The following is an 18,798-nucleotide window of genomic DNA, read 5'->3' on the forward strand; positions in this document are numbered from 1 at the left end:
TCGTGCAGCACTACGAATTGCCATGTGGAAAGGTGGTTTGGAATTGTAAAACATACCATCATGAATTCGAAGAAAAAGCTCAGACCAGTAACTTTCATCAGAAATATGCATTGCTCCCTGCACTTAGTCTTAGCACCTTGCCAGAAAAGTATCGTGTAATTTGTAGATGGTCCCTCTGGTGCTGATGATGTCACATCATTCCATAGGCAAAAACGTGTTTTTAAGCCTTATAAACACATCGACTTTTGCAGAAAAATGGATTGTAGGTACTGCTTATTATAGTCAGTAATGAAAATTAATTGTAAGTATCCTTTTTAAATGCACATTAACAAAGCTATTGAACCCAGAAGTCCGAATGTGTGAATATAAAACCAACTTTACCACAGTGCCACAAACTAACAAACGGCCAGGTTGAGATTAGCTGATCTAACGTTATGCATTTACATATGCATTACTTCTGTAATGCATTTAATACAAATACAACATATTCACAACTTTACTCACCTCTATATTTCCTTCTTTGCTTGAAGTCTTCAACTATAATATTCACGCAAAACTTCCACCAACTTCTGAGTAGAAACAAATCTGCAGATGAATGTTCTACGATACTGTTGGGTTCCGCTTTAAGCAGTCCCTCTAGAAAATGTGTGGGTAACATTTCTGTTCCGTGTTGCCACTGTCTAATAACCCAGTCAGCAAATTTCCTTTGGCCCAGATTTGGGTCAGATAAACAGCTGAGCTGTGGCCCAGATTATTTTGTGTTTGCCGGCCCAGATAAGGCCCACATCTCCTTTTCCAAAACTGAACCAAAGCAGTGCCATAACTCCACCAAGCATGAGCCAAATGTAATTTTATGTGGCCCAAATATGGCACACCTCTTCTTTGCCAGAACTGAACCAAAAGAGTGCCATAACTCCACCAAACATGAGCCAAATAATACAATTTAATGTGGCCCATATGTGAGCCTTATATGCAATGCTTATATGCTTATATGTATGGTTGAGTTCTGTTAAAATCTAACGGCCCATACTGTATGTGCCCCACATGCAGCTGACAGTATGTAAAAGTCTCATTAACTCAAAGGTAAATGAAACAATCAATGACAAATGTACTCAAAACAATTTACTTTTGACAAGTGTTTAAATAATTACAGCTTTAAGAACAAACATTTAAGAATACATTTAAGAATAAATAATTACAGCTTCAAGAGTAAACATTTAAATGTAGAGCAAAAAAAATAAAATACATTATTTGTAGTTGACACACAGAATTCCTGTCTATTATTGATCACATCTTGTGTAATCTTCTCCTTCTCCTTTTAACTCACTTTGCTTGGTATTACTACTAGAGGGAGCAATACCTGTGCAGGATAAGTAGAATGAAATAGAGTTAGAGTAGTCCATCTTTGTTCTCGAGCTAATAGGTTGATAAGCATGGGAAAATGGTTCCAGTTTGCAGCTTTGATTATCTCTTTGGCAAGCAAGTTAGTTGGTTGAATTGTTTTCTATTTATTTCTTTTTTATGACATGTTGATTAATTTGGATACTGTTAAATATGCATATTAAATGTAGTTAATATTTATATTGTGTTTAATGTTTGTCTATTGTGAATGTTGGCTGAGTTTATTGGTCTTTGTTATTGGTTCTCTTTGTAGTTTTAAAGTGCCATGGTACTGTGATGTTATTGTCATGCTATGAAGTCAATCAATAGTTGTGATGAATAGAGAAAATATGTAAAAAGGAAATTCAGACAACAAATACTTCAATAATGAAGTTTATTACATCAAAATGAAATAAACTGAAGGCACCGGTCAAAAACTCTCTGCCTCCTTTGTTTGATGCTGAAGGGCTGCTATATCTTGTATGAGCACTAGGACAGGAAAGGACAGGACAGGTTTGAGAAAAAAAAACACATGGTTACAAAGTTAAATTCTTTCCAACACTCAGGACATATTAAGGTAAGATTATTGAGATCAGAACTTCATCATTCAACAGCTTCATCATTAACACTAATAGTGCTGATGTTCCATATTCTGCCCTAATCATGAAATGGCTGAACTCTGTATAAATCTACTAATGACTTAGTAGTTAAAGTACAAAATCTTCCAAAAAATCACTTTAAAATAACCCAGAAAACATGCTGAGAAAAATGCAAGCAGCAAGGTAGTAGTTAGAGCTAGATGTGACAAGTCAATGAGGAAGGATTAAAGCTTTAGGATAAACTTTTTTGGTTACTTTTAGAGGAATCACTTCCTTTTCAAATGTTTTTAAAGATTGGAAACTGTATCAATAAAAGCAGGAGATTTGTCCAACGTTATCTAACATTTTCTTTGAACAAGGCTTTTTTTATTATTATTTTTCTATGCAATGCCACATGAGGAGATGGAAACTGCTAAAGTGTCAACTGTCACAATAAATGTTGTGGACAGTTTAACTAGTGTAATTTTTTTATATAATTATGTATTCTTTTTTTGGAGGATTATAAGCAAAGATTTTAGAGAAAGCCAGTAAACTAAAGGTAGCCAGCATCTAAAGGAAACTTCACATTTGATGTAGAGTAGAATAAAATAGTATTTGTATAGATATGAAAGCTACTGTAGAATGGTAAATGCATACTCACTGTCGAGCACTGTTCTAGTAACTTGTTGCTTTTCCAGAGTGTTGTTTACTTCTGCCACCAGCCAGGGAAGGAATCCAGTTTCTATATCTGATATAAAGAAAAAGAGTATATTTAAATTACATTAAAGCATATAAAGTGCCTAAATGGGAAAAGAACTGCAAGCGGCATGAGATCACAGCATTGGAACAAAATTTTTGTATTTATGTTAGTAAAAATATGTGAGAATGAAAACATTATTAAAGGGTATGGTTTGGTAGTTGATAGAGTGTACAGTACATCTTGGAACAGCATGAACCTGCCTGGTTAAATGCTTTCTATCTTCTCTGCCACACATTTTGTGTTGATATTTTGCATATATTTAATTATAAATAGTTATAGGTAGTGTTCACTCAATTTTCGAAATACCCTAGAACAGTGTTTATATTGGCTAAATCCCTATAATGAAACATTATTTAGACACATTAAATAGCTGACTCACATAAATACCTACATTTGTGTTATTTGTTTAATTCATTATTGAATAAATTGATTATCTACTGAAAGACTTGGTGGAGTATCAAAGTCATGGTATTACAGATTTCTCCACAGGAACGTTGCAGTAAAGACGTCACTTTATGGAGGATTTGCAACAATAGTCCAATCATGTAAGACAGAGAACAGAAGTGTTTAGTCTTGCGTCTGGTCTATTTCTACTGTCTGATCAGAAGACAATAGAATTTATACACTATATGTTAGTTTTGGTGTGAAGTAGATGGCCTGGAAGAATTAATACAATATTATTTAAAACATTTTTAGTATTTAATACTTTAATGACAGTAAATTAGAAACACACCTCTCTGCACTGGGTCATAGAAATATCCATTGTCTCTCAATTTTGAATAGACTGTGGGAAGCAGGTCAGCAAGATAATGCTGGGTGAATGTTCTAGCAGCAATTTTCTCAGCTGTTTCTCTTTCTTTCTTCAAAACCATCCTTTGCTGCTTAATCCTCCGGGCCTGCATTTGGAAGATATGTCACATTTGTGTTGAAATACTCTGAAGATAAATCAAATATTGTCAGTTCTAATTCATATTAATTTTCTATCCAGAGCTACTGAAGATTGACCCTAAAATTTCTAAAAATGGAAAATGGGAAAAATAAGAATTCCAGCTGGGCATTATGCAGTTTATCGTGCCTTCTCCTCTTTGTGGCGCCTCTCCTGCTCCTCCAGTCGTTGAACTTCCACCAATTCAGCATTACGCAACTCCTGGAACGCACGCTGTTGAGCCCTCAACCCAGCCAGCTCTTCTTCCTCCAGTACTTCTAGCAAAGCTTGCTCCATGGTCTTTCCTACCAAAACCTGCAACACTGGCTCAACCTCCAGCTCAAAGTCAAACAGCTGTAACCGAGAAAGACACCAACTTTATTAGTCCAACACTTTTGTCAAAACGGCTAGCCTTGAAATGCTCCACAATCAGACTGATGTTCTAATGTCTAAATGTTTAATGATTTCCTTCTTCTGCTTTACTTCTTAATTTACATTAATAATTTGTACGTAATTCTATCAATTGCATTCTATCTATATGAGCAACTGCAAATTACAAACTTGTCTCTTCAGCAGACATCACAGTGATAGACACACGATTAGGAACAACTTTATCTATGATATTTACACTAAATTTGAACTATAAATTTCATTCTTAATAAGAGTTTTTATCTCAAAACACCAAGACTGTAAGTTACACTACACTTTGCTCTTCATTTCTATAAGATGCTCATTTCCTACTATTAAATATTAAGCTACATTCACACATACAGTGATTTTATTGCTGCAAATCTACAGTCGCTGTCTAATGAAGTCTACAGTGGTCATTTCTTTTACTGGTTGCTATAGTAATAATGTTTAGCAGTGGGTGGAGCAACTAGCATTCCAAATAATTTTTCTTGATCAAATGAAAGGTTCTGGAGGGAGATCTGGTGTTTGTATATAAATTTCAGTTAGGCATCATATTGTAGTAGATGATGGAGAAGCAGTTTGTGTTATTTGCCATGAATCACATGCACTCAACTGTCTTCACTCCCATTGGTAGTCACTGCAACAATTTGTTCAATATTTGCATTAGCTTTAAACGTTTCTCAACTTTGTCATGCAGCTGGACATGCCTGAATCTAGTAGACAGTGATTTCTGTCGCTCATGTCAGCAAAATGAATAATCTTTGGTTGCTTTGTCATTTTGCGCATAAGTGTCACACTAACACATGCAACAAGCATTAGTTATAATGTTAATTGTCTCTCTGTGTATATCCACATTGTATGAGATATCTTAATCAGAATTTAAGATCAGATTGACATCCATATTATGACAATAGGTTCTGCTGTTTCATCCTCTGTCCATAATCAAACCCTGCTAGCGAGATTTCTCCACAGCTGAGTTAGGTATATAAGAAATATTCCATTTCTCTTTTGGAAGTAATGTGGCAACACAGAAATCTGTTAAAAAGTGGCCTGTTAAAACTGTTTTATTAAGCAACAAAATTTGTACGTGGACAAATAATGAAGAAGTTATCTGTACCTCTCCATCTTCAATCTGTGTCGCTGCGTCTTTGCCAGATTTGGCAGGAATAAATAGAGGTGTTGCTGGCTTGTCCAGAAATGCATCTGTCTGGCATTCCACACTGGCATCCTCAATATGATCACTCAGCTCCTCCAAGTATAATTCTAGGACACAAATCAGACTTAGCCTGGTGCACAGATTAGCATATGCTCATGAGAAAGCCTGTATTCATCAAATATTCTGTATATTATAGCAGAACAAAGTTACATTTTTGCAAATCCTAGCTTTTGGAATTTGGGGACAGAGCGCAGGGACAGTCATGATACATCTGACCCTCTAGCAAAGAGTTATGGGCCTTGCTCAAGGGCCCAACAGTGCTGGGGCTTTAAAAATACACTACCAGCAGTATAAATAAAATGTAGGCCTGAATTAAAAATGGCAAGAATCACTGTCTGAACAGAAGTATGTCTTTCCTAATTGGATTTTTATAACCCTACATTGTTGCAATCAAAAATAACAGAAAGTATATAACATTATTTTATCATTAACACAGAAAAACATTAGCCTTTGCATGTAGCTACATACTATATGTGTGCTGATAACTGATTATATTGCAGTAAATTAAAAATGTATTAAACATTGGTATACTTAAGGTACATTATCAAATGCGCTAACAGTAACACTGCCCCCAGCCCCACCCCAGCCCATACTAAAGGTACATTATCATGTGCGCTAACAGTAGCCCCGCCCCCAGCCCCTCACGCAAGCGGTTCTTAAGTCTAGGCCAGCAACGTTTTGGTGTTACTTAAGAACGACTTTTCCTGGTTCAGAGCCAGTGCTTTTTTAAATAAGGCTCCCGAACCAGCACTCAAACTGCCTTTGTGGAAAAGGTGCAATGGTAGTGTTTGACAGTTAATGATGAGCCCTTGGTTGCGGCTGGATCACCTGGTGCCCGAAAGCTGCTTTAATGTTATATCATTAAATAAGTTTGATATATTTAGCCTAAATATAACATATACAAGTTGAACACCATAAAGTTTCCACAATGATTAGTAAATAGCTACCAGTCTGAACATCCACATGCTTTCTCTCCGCGAAGTTGCCTGAATTTCTTCTCTGAAACTTTTTTATGCCCTTTCTTACTGCAGCTCCTTGCATTGCTTCTTGCTGCCGTTGGATCTCGACTGGGTCCAGCTGAGCTGTCTGTTAACCACATAACACAATATCTTACAGTACCATGTTAACTGGTGTCATCTTACTGACATTACAGAAGCATATTTATCCCATCCATGAAAAGAAAAACCTTAAAGCATCTAGCAACACCTTATTACAAGCAAACAACAAAAATAAAGGATTTTTATTTATTTATTTATATTATGAATGGTAGAGCCACATAAAGCCACATAGATGGCTGCATCAGGAGCGATTACTGTTCAACTTCACGGTGTTCCAAATTTATGAAAATCAAAGACTGACTGTGTTTTGCTGAACAGAATGTTTACACCCAAACATAAGTCATTTTATATATGTTGAAATCTGTAACCATGAAGACAATTTGCTGCATCTGTACCAACACTAATATTTGAGAATTGCCAATACATTCTACACTGCTATGTGACATTAAAATCAAAATGTGCTTTAAGCCAAGTATGTCAAGAAAAATCAGTCAAACTTGAAGTGTAACTCTCCTTGGATCAAGTCAAATGTGTGCAAATTTGTTTCTGAATTAAAAGTTAATTCCAAGTCATGTGACCCAAATTGATAACAAGTCATATGACCCGGGTCCAAGTCATGTGACCCAAGCCCTGTCCAAATTGTATCCAAATCATGTGACCCATGTCCACTACACTGAATAATGAGATGTTTTTCACATAATAACGAGATGCTGATGGCAGATCATTTTCGTGCATGTCAGTAATGTGATCACATATAAAACATTTCCTGCACTTGTACTAATTCCGGTATTTTTTGTGTAAATACTCACAGCTGGTAGTACATGTTGAGAATATGTATTCCCTCTAACGACCCGTCGGTCATACATAATGTTTCCATAGATCGGTCGTCCATCATTTCTGTTCCACGTGACAAATAAGTGATAGTAGTGAGTCGCGCCGGATGATATAAACATTTACATTTAGCTCAATAACACAGACAGACTTACTCCATCATCACAGGGTCCGTGTATCGGAGTCGGTTCGGAACCACATGTGGACGACTGGAAAACGTGTAGAATCCATTCGGAGGCTCTCTTTTAGGCTGTAACAAGGAAGTCATTTTAATAAAGACACGATGATACTAAATTAGCTGCTGAATAGAAGATAAAACTGTGAAGCTGGCGTTTACTAAGACACGAGCAATGTCTGCTAATGTTTATAACGGTTACCCTAGCAACAGTATCTAGGTATGACGTATCTGCCCTGGGGTTAGTCTACTTAATTTACATATAATTACATTTATCCAGCCAATGTTACTCTCTGGTATATTGTTTCATTTTGATTATAGAGTGTAAGGCACTATTAAACAATTAGTAAGGCTACAAAATACATGTGGGACGCGCTTTTAACTGTGTGAGTGTGAGAGAGAGAGAGAGAGAGAGAGAGAGAGAGAGAGAGATGTGTGTGTGTGTGTGTGTGTGTGTGTGTGTGTGTGTGTGTGTGTGTGTGTGTGTGTGAGAGAGAGAGAGAGAGAGAGAGAGAGAGAGAGAGAGACTTCTTTTCCAAACCTTTATTTGCACAAGTTACATTAAAAAAATCAGAGTGACTCAATAACTATATAAACAGACAAACAAACAAACAATCAAACAAACAAAAATAAATAAATTAAAGTATTAAAATAATTCCAATAAATTAGGTTAACCGATAATAATAATCATTAGCTTAGCTCTGGAGCAAAGCTTAGTTCTCCTTCAATGACAGCGCATAGAACATTGTTACAACAACAACTGATTGAAACATGTGCAGGTTATTCATGCTTTTATAAAAATTAAAATCTGACCGTACTCTTGATTTAAGATTACTTTAGACTCACAGTCTGTATTTTGAGTAATTTTGTTTTTTCGGCTCAGGTATATTGCCATTTTTGCCTGACCAAAGAGAAAATCGCTCAATTGGCACCTGAACCTGTTTCTCCTGACATATTTAAAACCAAGAATAAATCACTGAAAAGTAAAATCAACATTAAAAGACCTTAAGAAGCTCCGTAAAAACACAAAGAAAGACTGTAACCTGGAGCAGTAAATAAAAGCATGAAAAACAGTTTCTCTCTGTGAACAGAAATTACAGTTATGTACAAAATCAGGGTTTAAAATGGAAATAAAAGAGTTCACAGAGAGAATACAGTGTAAAATCCTCCATTGGAGGTCGGCAGCTCTTATTGGTAACGGTGGTTTGTACAGTGTCCACTCTGGTTTATAGTATTTCACAATTGCTAAAACATGTTCTTGAAACCTTCACCCATATTCTCAAAACTTTAAACACAAAACCCAGTCTTTAAACTACATTCACAAAACCCCTGACTCTTCTGGCAAAATCAAACACTTACCTCGAAACCATTTGATCTGTGCTCAAAATCAAACAATGCTTTCAAAACATAAACCCAGCCGGTCAATATATAAACACTCATCAGCATTCATTAGACACTACATCAAAAAATTGAGAACACAGCATCCAGGGCATGTAGTTACAAAGAAAAGATGTTTATTGCATTTATAAAATAATTTTGCCATAAATAAAAGTAAATAATTCACAACTCAGTACAGCAAACATATTGCATACTGTAAGTACTGCAAGTAATACAGTATTGAATTTCTGTATTTTCAGCATAAAAATAAAGTAAGCCCAAAGAACAAAGACAACTCTAAATGAAAAGCATATTACACAAAATATTGTGCAATTACAAAATCAAAATCAATGATGCCTCTTTTCCACCGGAAAGAAACGAGTGCTTGTTCAGAGCTAGCGCTAGTGCTGGTTCAAAGTTGGTTCCAATGGCGAACCTTCTAAGAACCGGTTTGCCTTTCCACCGGCTAGAGAGCTATCACAGCGCCGAGTGTGACGTCACTGTATACGTGTCACGTGTCCCAGCAACGTTATAAGCGAATAAAACATGTACGTGCAGCTCCATGTAATCTGTATAAAAGGAGGTTGTAATCGATAAAGTACATAACGTTATTTCATCGTTAACACAGAAAAAAAATTAGCCTTAGCATGTAGCTACCTACTATCATGTGTGCTGATAATTTATCATATCGCAGTAAAGTAAAAGTGTATTAAACATTAGTGTTAAAATATGTTAAAATATGTCCTCGGTCGTATGTTGTTATAATGCTGTGCATTTCTGTGCTATGTAGATGAGTGGGTCACAAGGGGGCACTAAAAATTGGTTTGTCCTAAAGGTGTTACGGTTCCCCCTTTTTTTGATACTGTTGAACTGTCTGGCCGTGAGACTGATGTGCAGGTAAGAAAAATAAATATGCCTAGAAAGGCTAAAGGTAACCTGTCTCTGTCATCCATTTGTCATCCGAATGCAACGCTAGCTGCAACAGTGGTATAGCACAACTCAACAGGTTATGGGCCCAGGAGTTGTTCGGAAAAGTTTGTTGTTTTCCACCGTTTAGAAAGTTGTGACGGACAGCGTGCTAACATGGCGGAATAACGGAGGATGCACAGTTTGCCTCGACTGAGGTTTGATGGAGATGAGACTAAGTTTGATCTTTGGGAAACCAAAATGTTGGGACATTTTCATTTATCAGGATTAAAAGACACAGTGTTAAATGAACCGCAGTCGGAAGCTGAGATAGAAGCGGATGCAAAGAAAAATGCTGACGCATATGCTGAATTGATTTTACTGTTAGATGACAAAAGCCTCTCGTTAGTTATGAAAGATGCACCCAACAATGGAAGAAAAGCTCTGGAAATACTGAGAGGGTATTACGCAGGGAAGGTAAAGCCCCGCATAATCAGCTTGTACACCATGTTGACGTCGCTACAATAAGCAAACGATGAAAGTGTAGTGGACTATATCATCAGAGCAGAGATCGCTATCACAGCACTGCGTAACGCAGGTGAAACGTTAGGAGATGGACTGCTAGTGGCTATGGTCTTAAAGGGATTACCGGAGAGTTTTAAGCCATTTGCAATACATGTGGCACATACAGATGATAAAATCACATTTGCTGAGTTCAAGACTAAACTACGTAATTTTGAAGAAACAGAAAAGATAAAAGCAACTGAGTCGAGCAACAGTGTGATGAAAACTCAAGGAAAAGCTGGACGACAACCTGCAAAGACGAGCGCACGTGACTGGAGCAAAGACGACGCCGAGATTGTATGCTTCAAGTACGGTATCGAAGGTCATCGAGCTAGAGGATGTGGTGTAGTATCTGCAAAAGAGACACACACAAAGACACAATGTGTAGGCGTAAGGACATTAAAGACAAAAACGATGGCGCAAGTAAAGCTTCAGATGATGTCGAGGACTACGCGTTCAAGATGAGAGACAGAGGGACTGGTGTCCAGCAGCAACCGACATGTAGCATTCAGGAAAAAGGTCCAATGGTGGACACGGGGGCTACGTTTCATATCATCACAGACATAACTATGTTTAAGAGTTTCGACAGCACATTCAGGCCAGAGACACACAGTGTAGAGCTGGCAGACGGCACTCGATGCAACGGAGTCGCTCAGAGAAGGGGAAATGCTGAGGTTTCTCTCATCGACAGCTGAGGACAGCAACGCAAGGCAGTGCTTAAAGACGCTTTGTTTGTACCGTCATACCCCCAAAGCATCTTTTCAGTGAAGGCAGCAACCATGAGTGGAGCTACAGTTGTTTTTAAAGAAGATAAAGACACCCTGATAACCAGATACGGTACCAGATTTAACATACACGTATACGGCAAGTTGTATTATTTGCATACTGGAACTGAATCTAATGACAAGTGTAATGCATGTCACAACATACAAACATGGCACGAGATTTTAGGACATTGTAACTATGATGATGTTATTAAGCTACAGGATGTTGTTGAAGGTATGCAGATCAAAGGTAAAACAAACAGACTAGAACAAGAGTGTGATGTGTGTATACAGGGAAAGTTTGTCCAAACCAGAAATAGGGATCCGGACACCAGAGCAAAGGCTCCATTACAGATGGTACATACAGACCTTGCAGGCCCAGTAGCCACAGAGTCGATAGATGGTTACAAATATGCGCAGTCATTCACTGATGACTACTCGAGCGCTGTGTTCATATATTTCCTAAAAAGGAAAAGTGACACCGTACAGGCTACTGAAAAATTCCTGCCGGATGTATCCCCTTGTGGGAAGGTGAGGTGCATAAGATCCGACAATGGAACAGAGTTTACATGCAAAGATTTCCAAACATTACTGAGGAAAAATAAAATCAGACATGAAACATCAGCTCCATATTCCCCACATCAGAACGGGACTGCAGAGAGGAGTTGGCGTACTCTTTTTGAGATGGGTAGGTGCATGATAGTTGAAAGTGCATTACCAAAACAACTATGGCACTACGCAGTACAAACAGCAGCAATGGTACGTAACAGGTGTTTCAATAAGCGTACGGGACGGACTCCTTATGATAACAGGCAAAAAGCCTAATGTGTCAAAAATGCAAAAGTTTGGATCTGTATGTCATACGTACAAACAGGACAAAGGAAAATTTGATTCCAGGTGTGACCGGGGTCGTTTTGTAGGTTACGACAAGAACAGCCCAGCATACTGGGTGTATCACCCAGATGTAAACAAAGTACAGACTAGTGAAATTTGTGAGTAAAGCGGTTGCAGAAAAACAGACAGGTGTGCCAGATCTAAGCGATGGCTATAGCGGAGTGAAACTCAAGACTGATGAGACTACACAGAGTAGGAGTACAGAAAATGCTCCAGAGAAAAGTGTACAGAGTGGAAATATACATAGTGATAGTCAAGGTGAAGCAACCGACAAGAGAGAGAAAAACACCGATATCCGACAAGAGAGAGAAAAACACTGAGTTACTTAGATGATTTTGTAACTGAATACAGTAATAATGATGGAGTTAATATCACAGTAGATTATTGCTGCAGAGCGGTGTGTGGCATTCCACAGACTTTTGAAGAAGCAATGAGGTCAACTAACTCAAAAGAATGGATAAAAGCCATGGATGAAGAAATACGGTCTCTAAACGAGAACAAAACGTTTACCCCGACAACACTGCCAATAGGCAAGGAAACAGTGGGGGGTAGATTGGTCTACTCTATCAAGACTGATGCAGATGGAAAAGACAAATACAAAGCACGGTTTGTGGCCAAGGGTTACAACCAGAGAATGGGAATAGACTATGGTGAGACTTTCACCCACTGCGGACTTAACAAGTGTAAGAGTTATGCTACAGAAAGCAGCACAGGAAAATCTACTTCTGCATCAAATGGACGTGAAAACAGCATACTTGCATGCTCCCATTGACTATGAGATCTACATCAATCCACCAGATGGTTACCAAGAGAAAGAGGGTATAGTTTACAAACTAGAGAAATCACTTTACGGTTTGAAACAATCCGGGCAAAACTGGAATAAGATTTTACACGATTGTCTTTCTGAAAATGGATTCACACAAAACCCAGCCGACCACTGTGTTTATGCCAAAGAGTCAAAGGAAGGAAAATTGATCATAGTTACATGGGTCGATGACTTAATTATTGCAGCGAGCAATCAAGAGAGACTGAAAGAAGTGAAAGAGATGCTTGCAGAAAAGTTTAAAATGAAAGACCTGGGTAAACTGAAACATTTTCTGGGTATTGATTTCAATCTATCAGATGGGTGTGTAAAAATGACACAAGAAAAGTATACTAATAAGAGACTACAGCGTTTTAACATGCAAGACTGTAAGATCAGAGAAACACCATGTGAACTAAAGGTTGGAGTATACTGAAAATGCAGTAAAAATGAAAGATGTCAAAATGTACAGAGAAGCTGTGGGAAGTCTTATATACCTGACTGTTTGCACCAGACCAGATTTGAGTTTTGTAGTGAGCAGGTTATCACAGTATTTTGCTGAACCTACAGAAGAACAGTGTGTCACTGTGAAGCATGTGTTTCGATATCTCAAAGGTACAGCAGATAAAGGGCTAAGTTTTAGAAAAAACGAATCTGTAAGCCTTTTAATCCAAAACACTTTGGTCGCCTCGCAAATATTCCGTTTGTGTTCCGAAAACTGGAAACAGTAGTGCACCACCATTTGTTTTTCAGCTCTAACTTCTCATTGAGGGTTTCAAAAAATCAAAATTTACGTCATAAATTTACGTCATTTATAGCCCAGGGCCTAACGAATCAAACAAGCCCTCACTTGAGCCAATCGGTGCTTGTATTGCAGAGATAGACGGCTGAGAAGCCAATGATGCCATGACATCATTTTTGGGAACCCGCCTTTGACTGACAATTACTCCTTCCAATAGCAATGAAATAGGCCGGGACCTCTACAGCTCTTTAGCCAATAAGGAGACGATTCCAACGGTATGCAACATCAACAGTCTCCGCTGCATGGATCTGCGTGAAAAAGCTGCGCACAAGAATTATTGTGCAATCCTTGACCTTTTCTCGCTCTCACAGCTCAGGGTGTCAGGTTACAGGCCTTTTTTCACAGCAGACTTGTAGACAGAGAGGCTCTGTTTGTTTTAGGCCTTTTAAACTGAGCATGTAGTCTTTTAGTTCAAAGTTATACAGTAAACAAGTACACAAAAACACATGACCGGACGGACATGTCCGTAGAAAAATATTTTTATTGAAGCCATTATTGGGTCTTTTGACTTGAATTGTTTTTTGGTGAAAGCTAAGACATGTGGCTATGACCCTCAGTTGTTATTTGGTCCCTAACATATTCCAGAGAAATAAGATTAATCAGTTTATCGGGTAAACAACTCAGGCGGAAATGAAAACCTTCCATTCTAGCCTCTGTAACTTTGTGCCAGTAAGGCCTAGAATCAATCTGAAACTAGAGAATCTCTTCTTTCCAATGAGGCTCACCCCTGTGTGTCAAAGTATGTGGGAGCTGTACCACCTTTTGTTGGGTAGGTCATGTAGGCGAAAAACCTGCAAAAAGGGGGCGAGGTCCTGAACAGGTTAAGAACCACTTTTCCTGGTTCGGAGCCGGTGCTTTGGCGGTCGAAACAGAAAGAACTGGTTCTAAATTAGGCTCTGGCTCCGAACCAGCACTCGAACTGCCTCGGTGGAAAAGGGGCATGAGAGACTCTTTCCGCCTCAGCATCCCGTCTTCGTGCTGGGTCCGGCCAGAGGACTTCGTCCACATCACATGCAATGTTGTCCCTTCCTAGGCAACGGGGGAAGAGCCTGCTGATGATCCTGCTGCTCACGTTCAAACAAAACATCCCTAAGACCATCCAGAAATGTAAGAAGATGGTCAGTGTTATATATGGCCCCAGGGTTGCATGGCGGTGGAGACTCCCCACCGTCATGCACGGTGACATTGCCACCATGCTGGCCAGGGACTTCCACAATGGCACGTTGGCCAATTATGTTCTCCTCTTTGCCATATTGAACCCTGCTTCATCTACAAAATATATTCATGGGGCCTTTCCATGGAATCCATTTCAAACACCCTCTATATATAAATAGATACAGTATATAAATAAATAGTTGAGGGTAATAAATAAAATAAAATAAATGAAGGTTAGCGAGCATACAGTTAGTGTTGGCGGAATGGTTCTGTTCTGGGAGTATTTTCCCACGCACCCGTCCGTGCGCATGCACGGACGGGGCAGGGAGGCAGCGCTGGCCTGCCTGAACTAACGCGATGCTTGTTTTCAGTCAGGACCACTTCGTAAATGATGGTTAGCGAGCATACAGTTAGCGTTGACGGAATGGGTATTATTATTAACCGCCGCTACGGCGGGGACGGTGCACCCTAGAGAACTAGGGGCTGGGAGCTGGTAAGCATGGCAGGGGCATGAATGAGAGTGTAGGCAAGCAGGAGAGGAGAGAGCGGGAAGGGAACACGCATTAGGAAGGCAGACATGATCAGAGGAGGTCCATGGCTTTTTGGGCGTTTAACATGTCCATGGTTCCCGGACGGACGTAACGTACATATGCCGCGGAGGACCATCGTCCTAGACTTGTGGGAATCGTGGCTGCAGTTGTCGCAGCTCCGACAGAGGCTGCAGTTGTCACGGCTCCGTTGCGGAAGGAGGGGGGGCGTGTAGAGCTCTGGTGAGAGGCTGCAGGATTAGCTGGCCGTACGTAGACGTCCGGCGAAACAGGATCTCGACGTGGTTTTCCAGTCGTCCACGTAGGACCCCTGTCTCGGTTTAGTAACCAGTTTTTTGACAAGAGGGAGGGTGAGAGGAAGTCGCTTGTCTGAGCCTTTTGGTGTTCCTGTCCTGATGCCAACGAGGAGCAGGTGGATAGATGGAGAAAAAAGCGAACACAGCTAGATAAACTCTTCACACCTTCATAAAAATTGTGTTTTTGTATCAAACAGTAAACACAAGCCATCATCTACTAAGCACACAATGTGCCAACTACACACTGATGGTATGAATGCAAAACACATCTGGCGTTTGCTTTCTCTGTGTACAGATGTCAATTTGAGGTCATACTTTTGTCATAGTGTCATGTAAACATACAAGGATCCAAACTTCAAGTATTGGTGTTTATTCACACTCATCAAAACCAAGACAAAGTCAGAACACAAAATAGTAATTTCACAAAAAAGAAAAAAAAAAACAACGACAATCAGCCTACTGTACATCATGTCGTCTTTCTGGGTTCGGCCACAAAATTCCGTCCACATCGCATGCGATATCCTCCAGTCCAAGGCACCGGGGAAAATATCTCCTTGAATGACATATCCAGGCCCGACATGATGCCTGATCAATATCTCCACATGCCTCCTCCATTGCCTGTAAAAGGGCTACCTGTTGATGAGGATGACGGTCGTACACTTTCCAGTGCCAGGCAGAGAAGAACTCCTCGATGGGATTTAAGAATGGAGAGTATGGAGGGAGGTTGAGTGCCATGAAGAATGGGTGGTCTGTAAACCAGTTGAGGACCAAAGCAGCCCTATGGAAACTAACATTGTCCCATATGATGACATATCGGGTATGCTCTGGTCTCTGAACAGTGAGCATGTCATGTAAGGTGTCCAGGAATGCAATAATGTGTGCAGTGTTGTATGGGCCTATGGTTGCATGATGGTGAACAACACCATTTTGGCTTATAGCTGCACACATGGTTATGTTACCACCACGTTGTCCTGGGACATTGATGATGGAACGGTGTCCAATAATGTTCCTGCCACGTCTCCTGGTTTTACTGAGGTTAAAACCGGCCTCATCTACAAGAAGTAGCTCATGTCCCATGGCATCTGCTTCTAGTTCCATTACTCTCTGGACAAGACAAGACAAAAAAGACTCAGAACCAATGACACTATAGCTTACCTGCACATAGTCATATCGCAGTTGCTTTACACGTTCTGTGTTTCTCTCTAAAGGAACTCTGTAAATTTGCTTCATTCTTATTCTGTGGCGTGCAAGTACATGACTTAGTGCAGAAATGCTTACACTGTGTATATTTTGAAAGATGGTGTCATTATCAATTATGCGCTGCTGTATTTCGCACAGTCTTATTGCATTATTGGCAATCACCATGTTCACTATATGGGTCTCTTGCTCTGGAGGGAACATTCTTCCTCTGCCCCCAGCATCTGGATGTCTAGCAATTCTGTAAAGTAACAGTTTCGGTATTTTTGCATGTATGGTACTGTTGTGTTTCTCATTAGAGTATGACAGGGCCACAAAGTACTTACCGATTCTCATTTCGAAATGTCCTAATGATGCTTGCCACAGTGTAGCGGCTCAAATTAGGCTGAACCCGTTGGCCAGCTTCCCTCCGGGTCATCCCATGGTTGATGACATGGTCCACTATTGTAGCTCTGATGTCATCAGTTATTCCATTTCTTACTCTTATTACCCTTCCTCTTTCCCCTCCTCGTCCTCTTCTTGCTCCTCCTTGTCCTCTTCCTCTAACTTCCTCTAACCCTCTCGCTTCTTCAACTCCATGTCCTCTTCTTCCTACTTCTACTCCTCCACGTCCTCTTCCTCCTCCTCTTCCTCCTACTTCTTCACCTCCGCGTCCTCTTCCTCCTCTTCCTCCTCTTTCTTCACCTCCACGTCCTCTTCCTCCTCTTTCTTCACCTCCGCGTCCTCTCACTCGGCCTCCTCTGATTCTCACTCTTCTCACTCTTACTGCTCCTTCCATCGTACTCCACACAGACAGCTTACCTGTGGCTTATTTATAGGGCTTAGGCTGATTGCACAGTGAACTAATTGTCTAAAACAGTTTTCACATGTGAAAATGTGCCAGACAGTTGGCAAAATAGTGTTAATGATAGCCATACATGTGAATAATTTTGCTAAGAGTGTGTTGGAAATTTGGTAATTGAGTGTAAGCAGTGAGTTGTGTTTAAATTCTGCAAAAAGAGTGTTGTGCAGTGAATTGTGCCTACAGTTTTGCAAAGTGTGTGTTACAAAATTGCAAACTGAGTGCAAAGCAGTGTTTGTGTTTTTAGTTTTGCAAACTCAGTGAGTGGTTTTGCTATACGTATTAATAGTTTTAGAAATTGTGCTACAAGAATCACGATTAGCGCTTAAGCATTCAGAAAAAACTGTAAATCGTGCCAGCAGCGAAACGCCGTTTAAATCGCAGCAGCAGCGAAGCACCTTTTTAAATCGCAGCAACAGTGAAGCCGGTTGGATCGCAGCAGCAGCGATGCTTAGGTGCGCTCGAAGGCAAGGATTTAAAGGAGGGAAATTACGGAAGTCGTGCTGGATTGGTGCGCCTTGTGGACAGCTGATTAGCAGCTAATGCAGCTTACCGCGTGGCCTGCCTGAACTAACTCAATGCTTGATTTTTGTAAGTGTTACAGAAAGACATACTTCTGCAAAAGTGTATGTATATGAACAATAGATGTATGTATAGGAAGTGTATACTCTGAACTGGCTTATATTCTAGACAAGTGAATTGATCACATCATTAGAAACAAGTGTGAACAATTTTGAGTTGTTGTGTGTAAACGATGGCAGCTGTGTTGTGGTTGTGTTTAACTTTTGCCACATGTATTTACCATTTTGCAACACAGTGCAAAATGTGTTTTAGTGAGTAAGAATGTGTTTAGAGTTTTGCAAAAAGAGTGGATGAGATATGCAAACAGTGTCTTAACTACCTGAACTTGTTTAAGGTTTTGCCTACAAAGTGACTGATTCGACAAATGGGTTTAGGCCACTGAGCAATGAGTTCAGAGAATGGGGTGTAGTGTTTTAGCAATTGTGAAATAGAGCAGCTGTAGAGCAGCTTCCCTGACACTGTCCCAAAGTCCATCTCCCCCTCGCCCGGCACTCCAGGAGGGGGCCTTCACACCTGTCAAGATCAGGAGTGATGATCAGCTGAGGAAAGGGTTCATCCTCTGCTGGATGTGTGTGTGTGTGTGTGTGTGTGTGTGTGTGTGTGTGTGTGTGTGTGTGTGTGTGTGTGTGTGTGTGTGTGTGTGTGTGTGTGTGTGTGTGTGTGTGTGTGTGTGTGTGTGTGACACAGAGAGAGAGAGAGAGAGAGAGAGAGAGAGAGAGAGAGAGAGAGAGAGAGA

The 18,798-nt window shown here is 40.0% G+C and overlaps 1 protein-coding gene across 1 annotated transcript; it reads right to left on the reverse strand.

Moving 5' to 3' along the window:
• Window positions 1-1,757: 1,757 nt before the first annotated feature.
• rsph3 (radial spoke head 3) lies at window positions 1,758-7,671 on the reverse strand. The gene is made up of 8 exons (XM_027151039.2): window positions 7,315-7,671; window positions 7,138-7,225; window positions 6,218-6,356; window positions 5,172-5,317; window positions 3,794-3,997; window positions 3,452-3,614; window positions 2,620-2,706; window positions 1,758-1,869 (listed from the first exon to the last, which is right to left on the reverse strand). The coding sequence occupies exons 1-8, from the start codon at window positions 7,425-7,427 to the stop codon at window positions 1,811-1,813; spliced, it is 999 nt and encodes a 332-aa protein (XP_027006840.1). The 5' UTR covers window positions 7,428-7,671; the 3' UTR covers window positions 1,758-1,810.
• Window positions 7,672-18,798: the final 11,127 nt, after the last annotated feature.

This window comes from Tachysurus fulvidraco, chromosome 19, assembly GCF_022655615.1.
Source record: "Tachysurus fulvidraco isolate hzauxx_2018 chromosome 19, HZAU_PFXX_2.0, whole genome shotgun sequence".
Taxonomy (NCBI): domain Eukaryota; kingdom Metazoa; phylum Chordata; class Actinopteri; order Siluriformes; family Bagridae; genus Tachysurus; species Tachysurus fulvidraco.

What these genes read in the sequence shown, in the direction of transcription:
- rsph3 (XM_027151039.2), bottom strand. Translation starts at nt 7,427, where the DNA reads ATGACTTCCTTGTTACAGCCTAAAAGAGAGCCTCCGAATGGATTCTAC. An exon ending in ACGGACCCTGTGATGATGGA is followed by an intron (nt 7,226 to 7,314) that starts GTAAGTCTGTCT and finishes CACGTGGAACAG; the next exon opens with AAATGATGGACGACCGATCT. An exon ending in TACTAGAACAGTGCTCGACA is followed by an intron (nt 1,870 to 2,619) that starts GTGAGTATGCAT and finishes TTCCTGTCCTAG; the next exon opens with TGCTCATACAAGATATAGCA.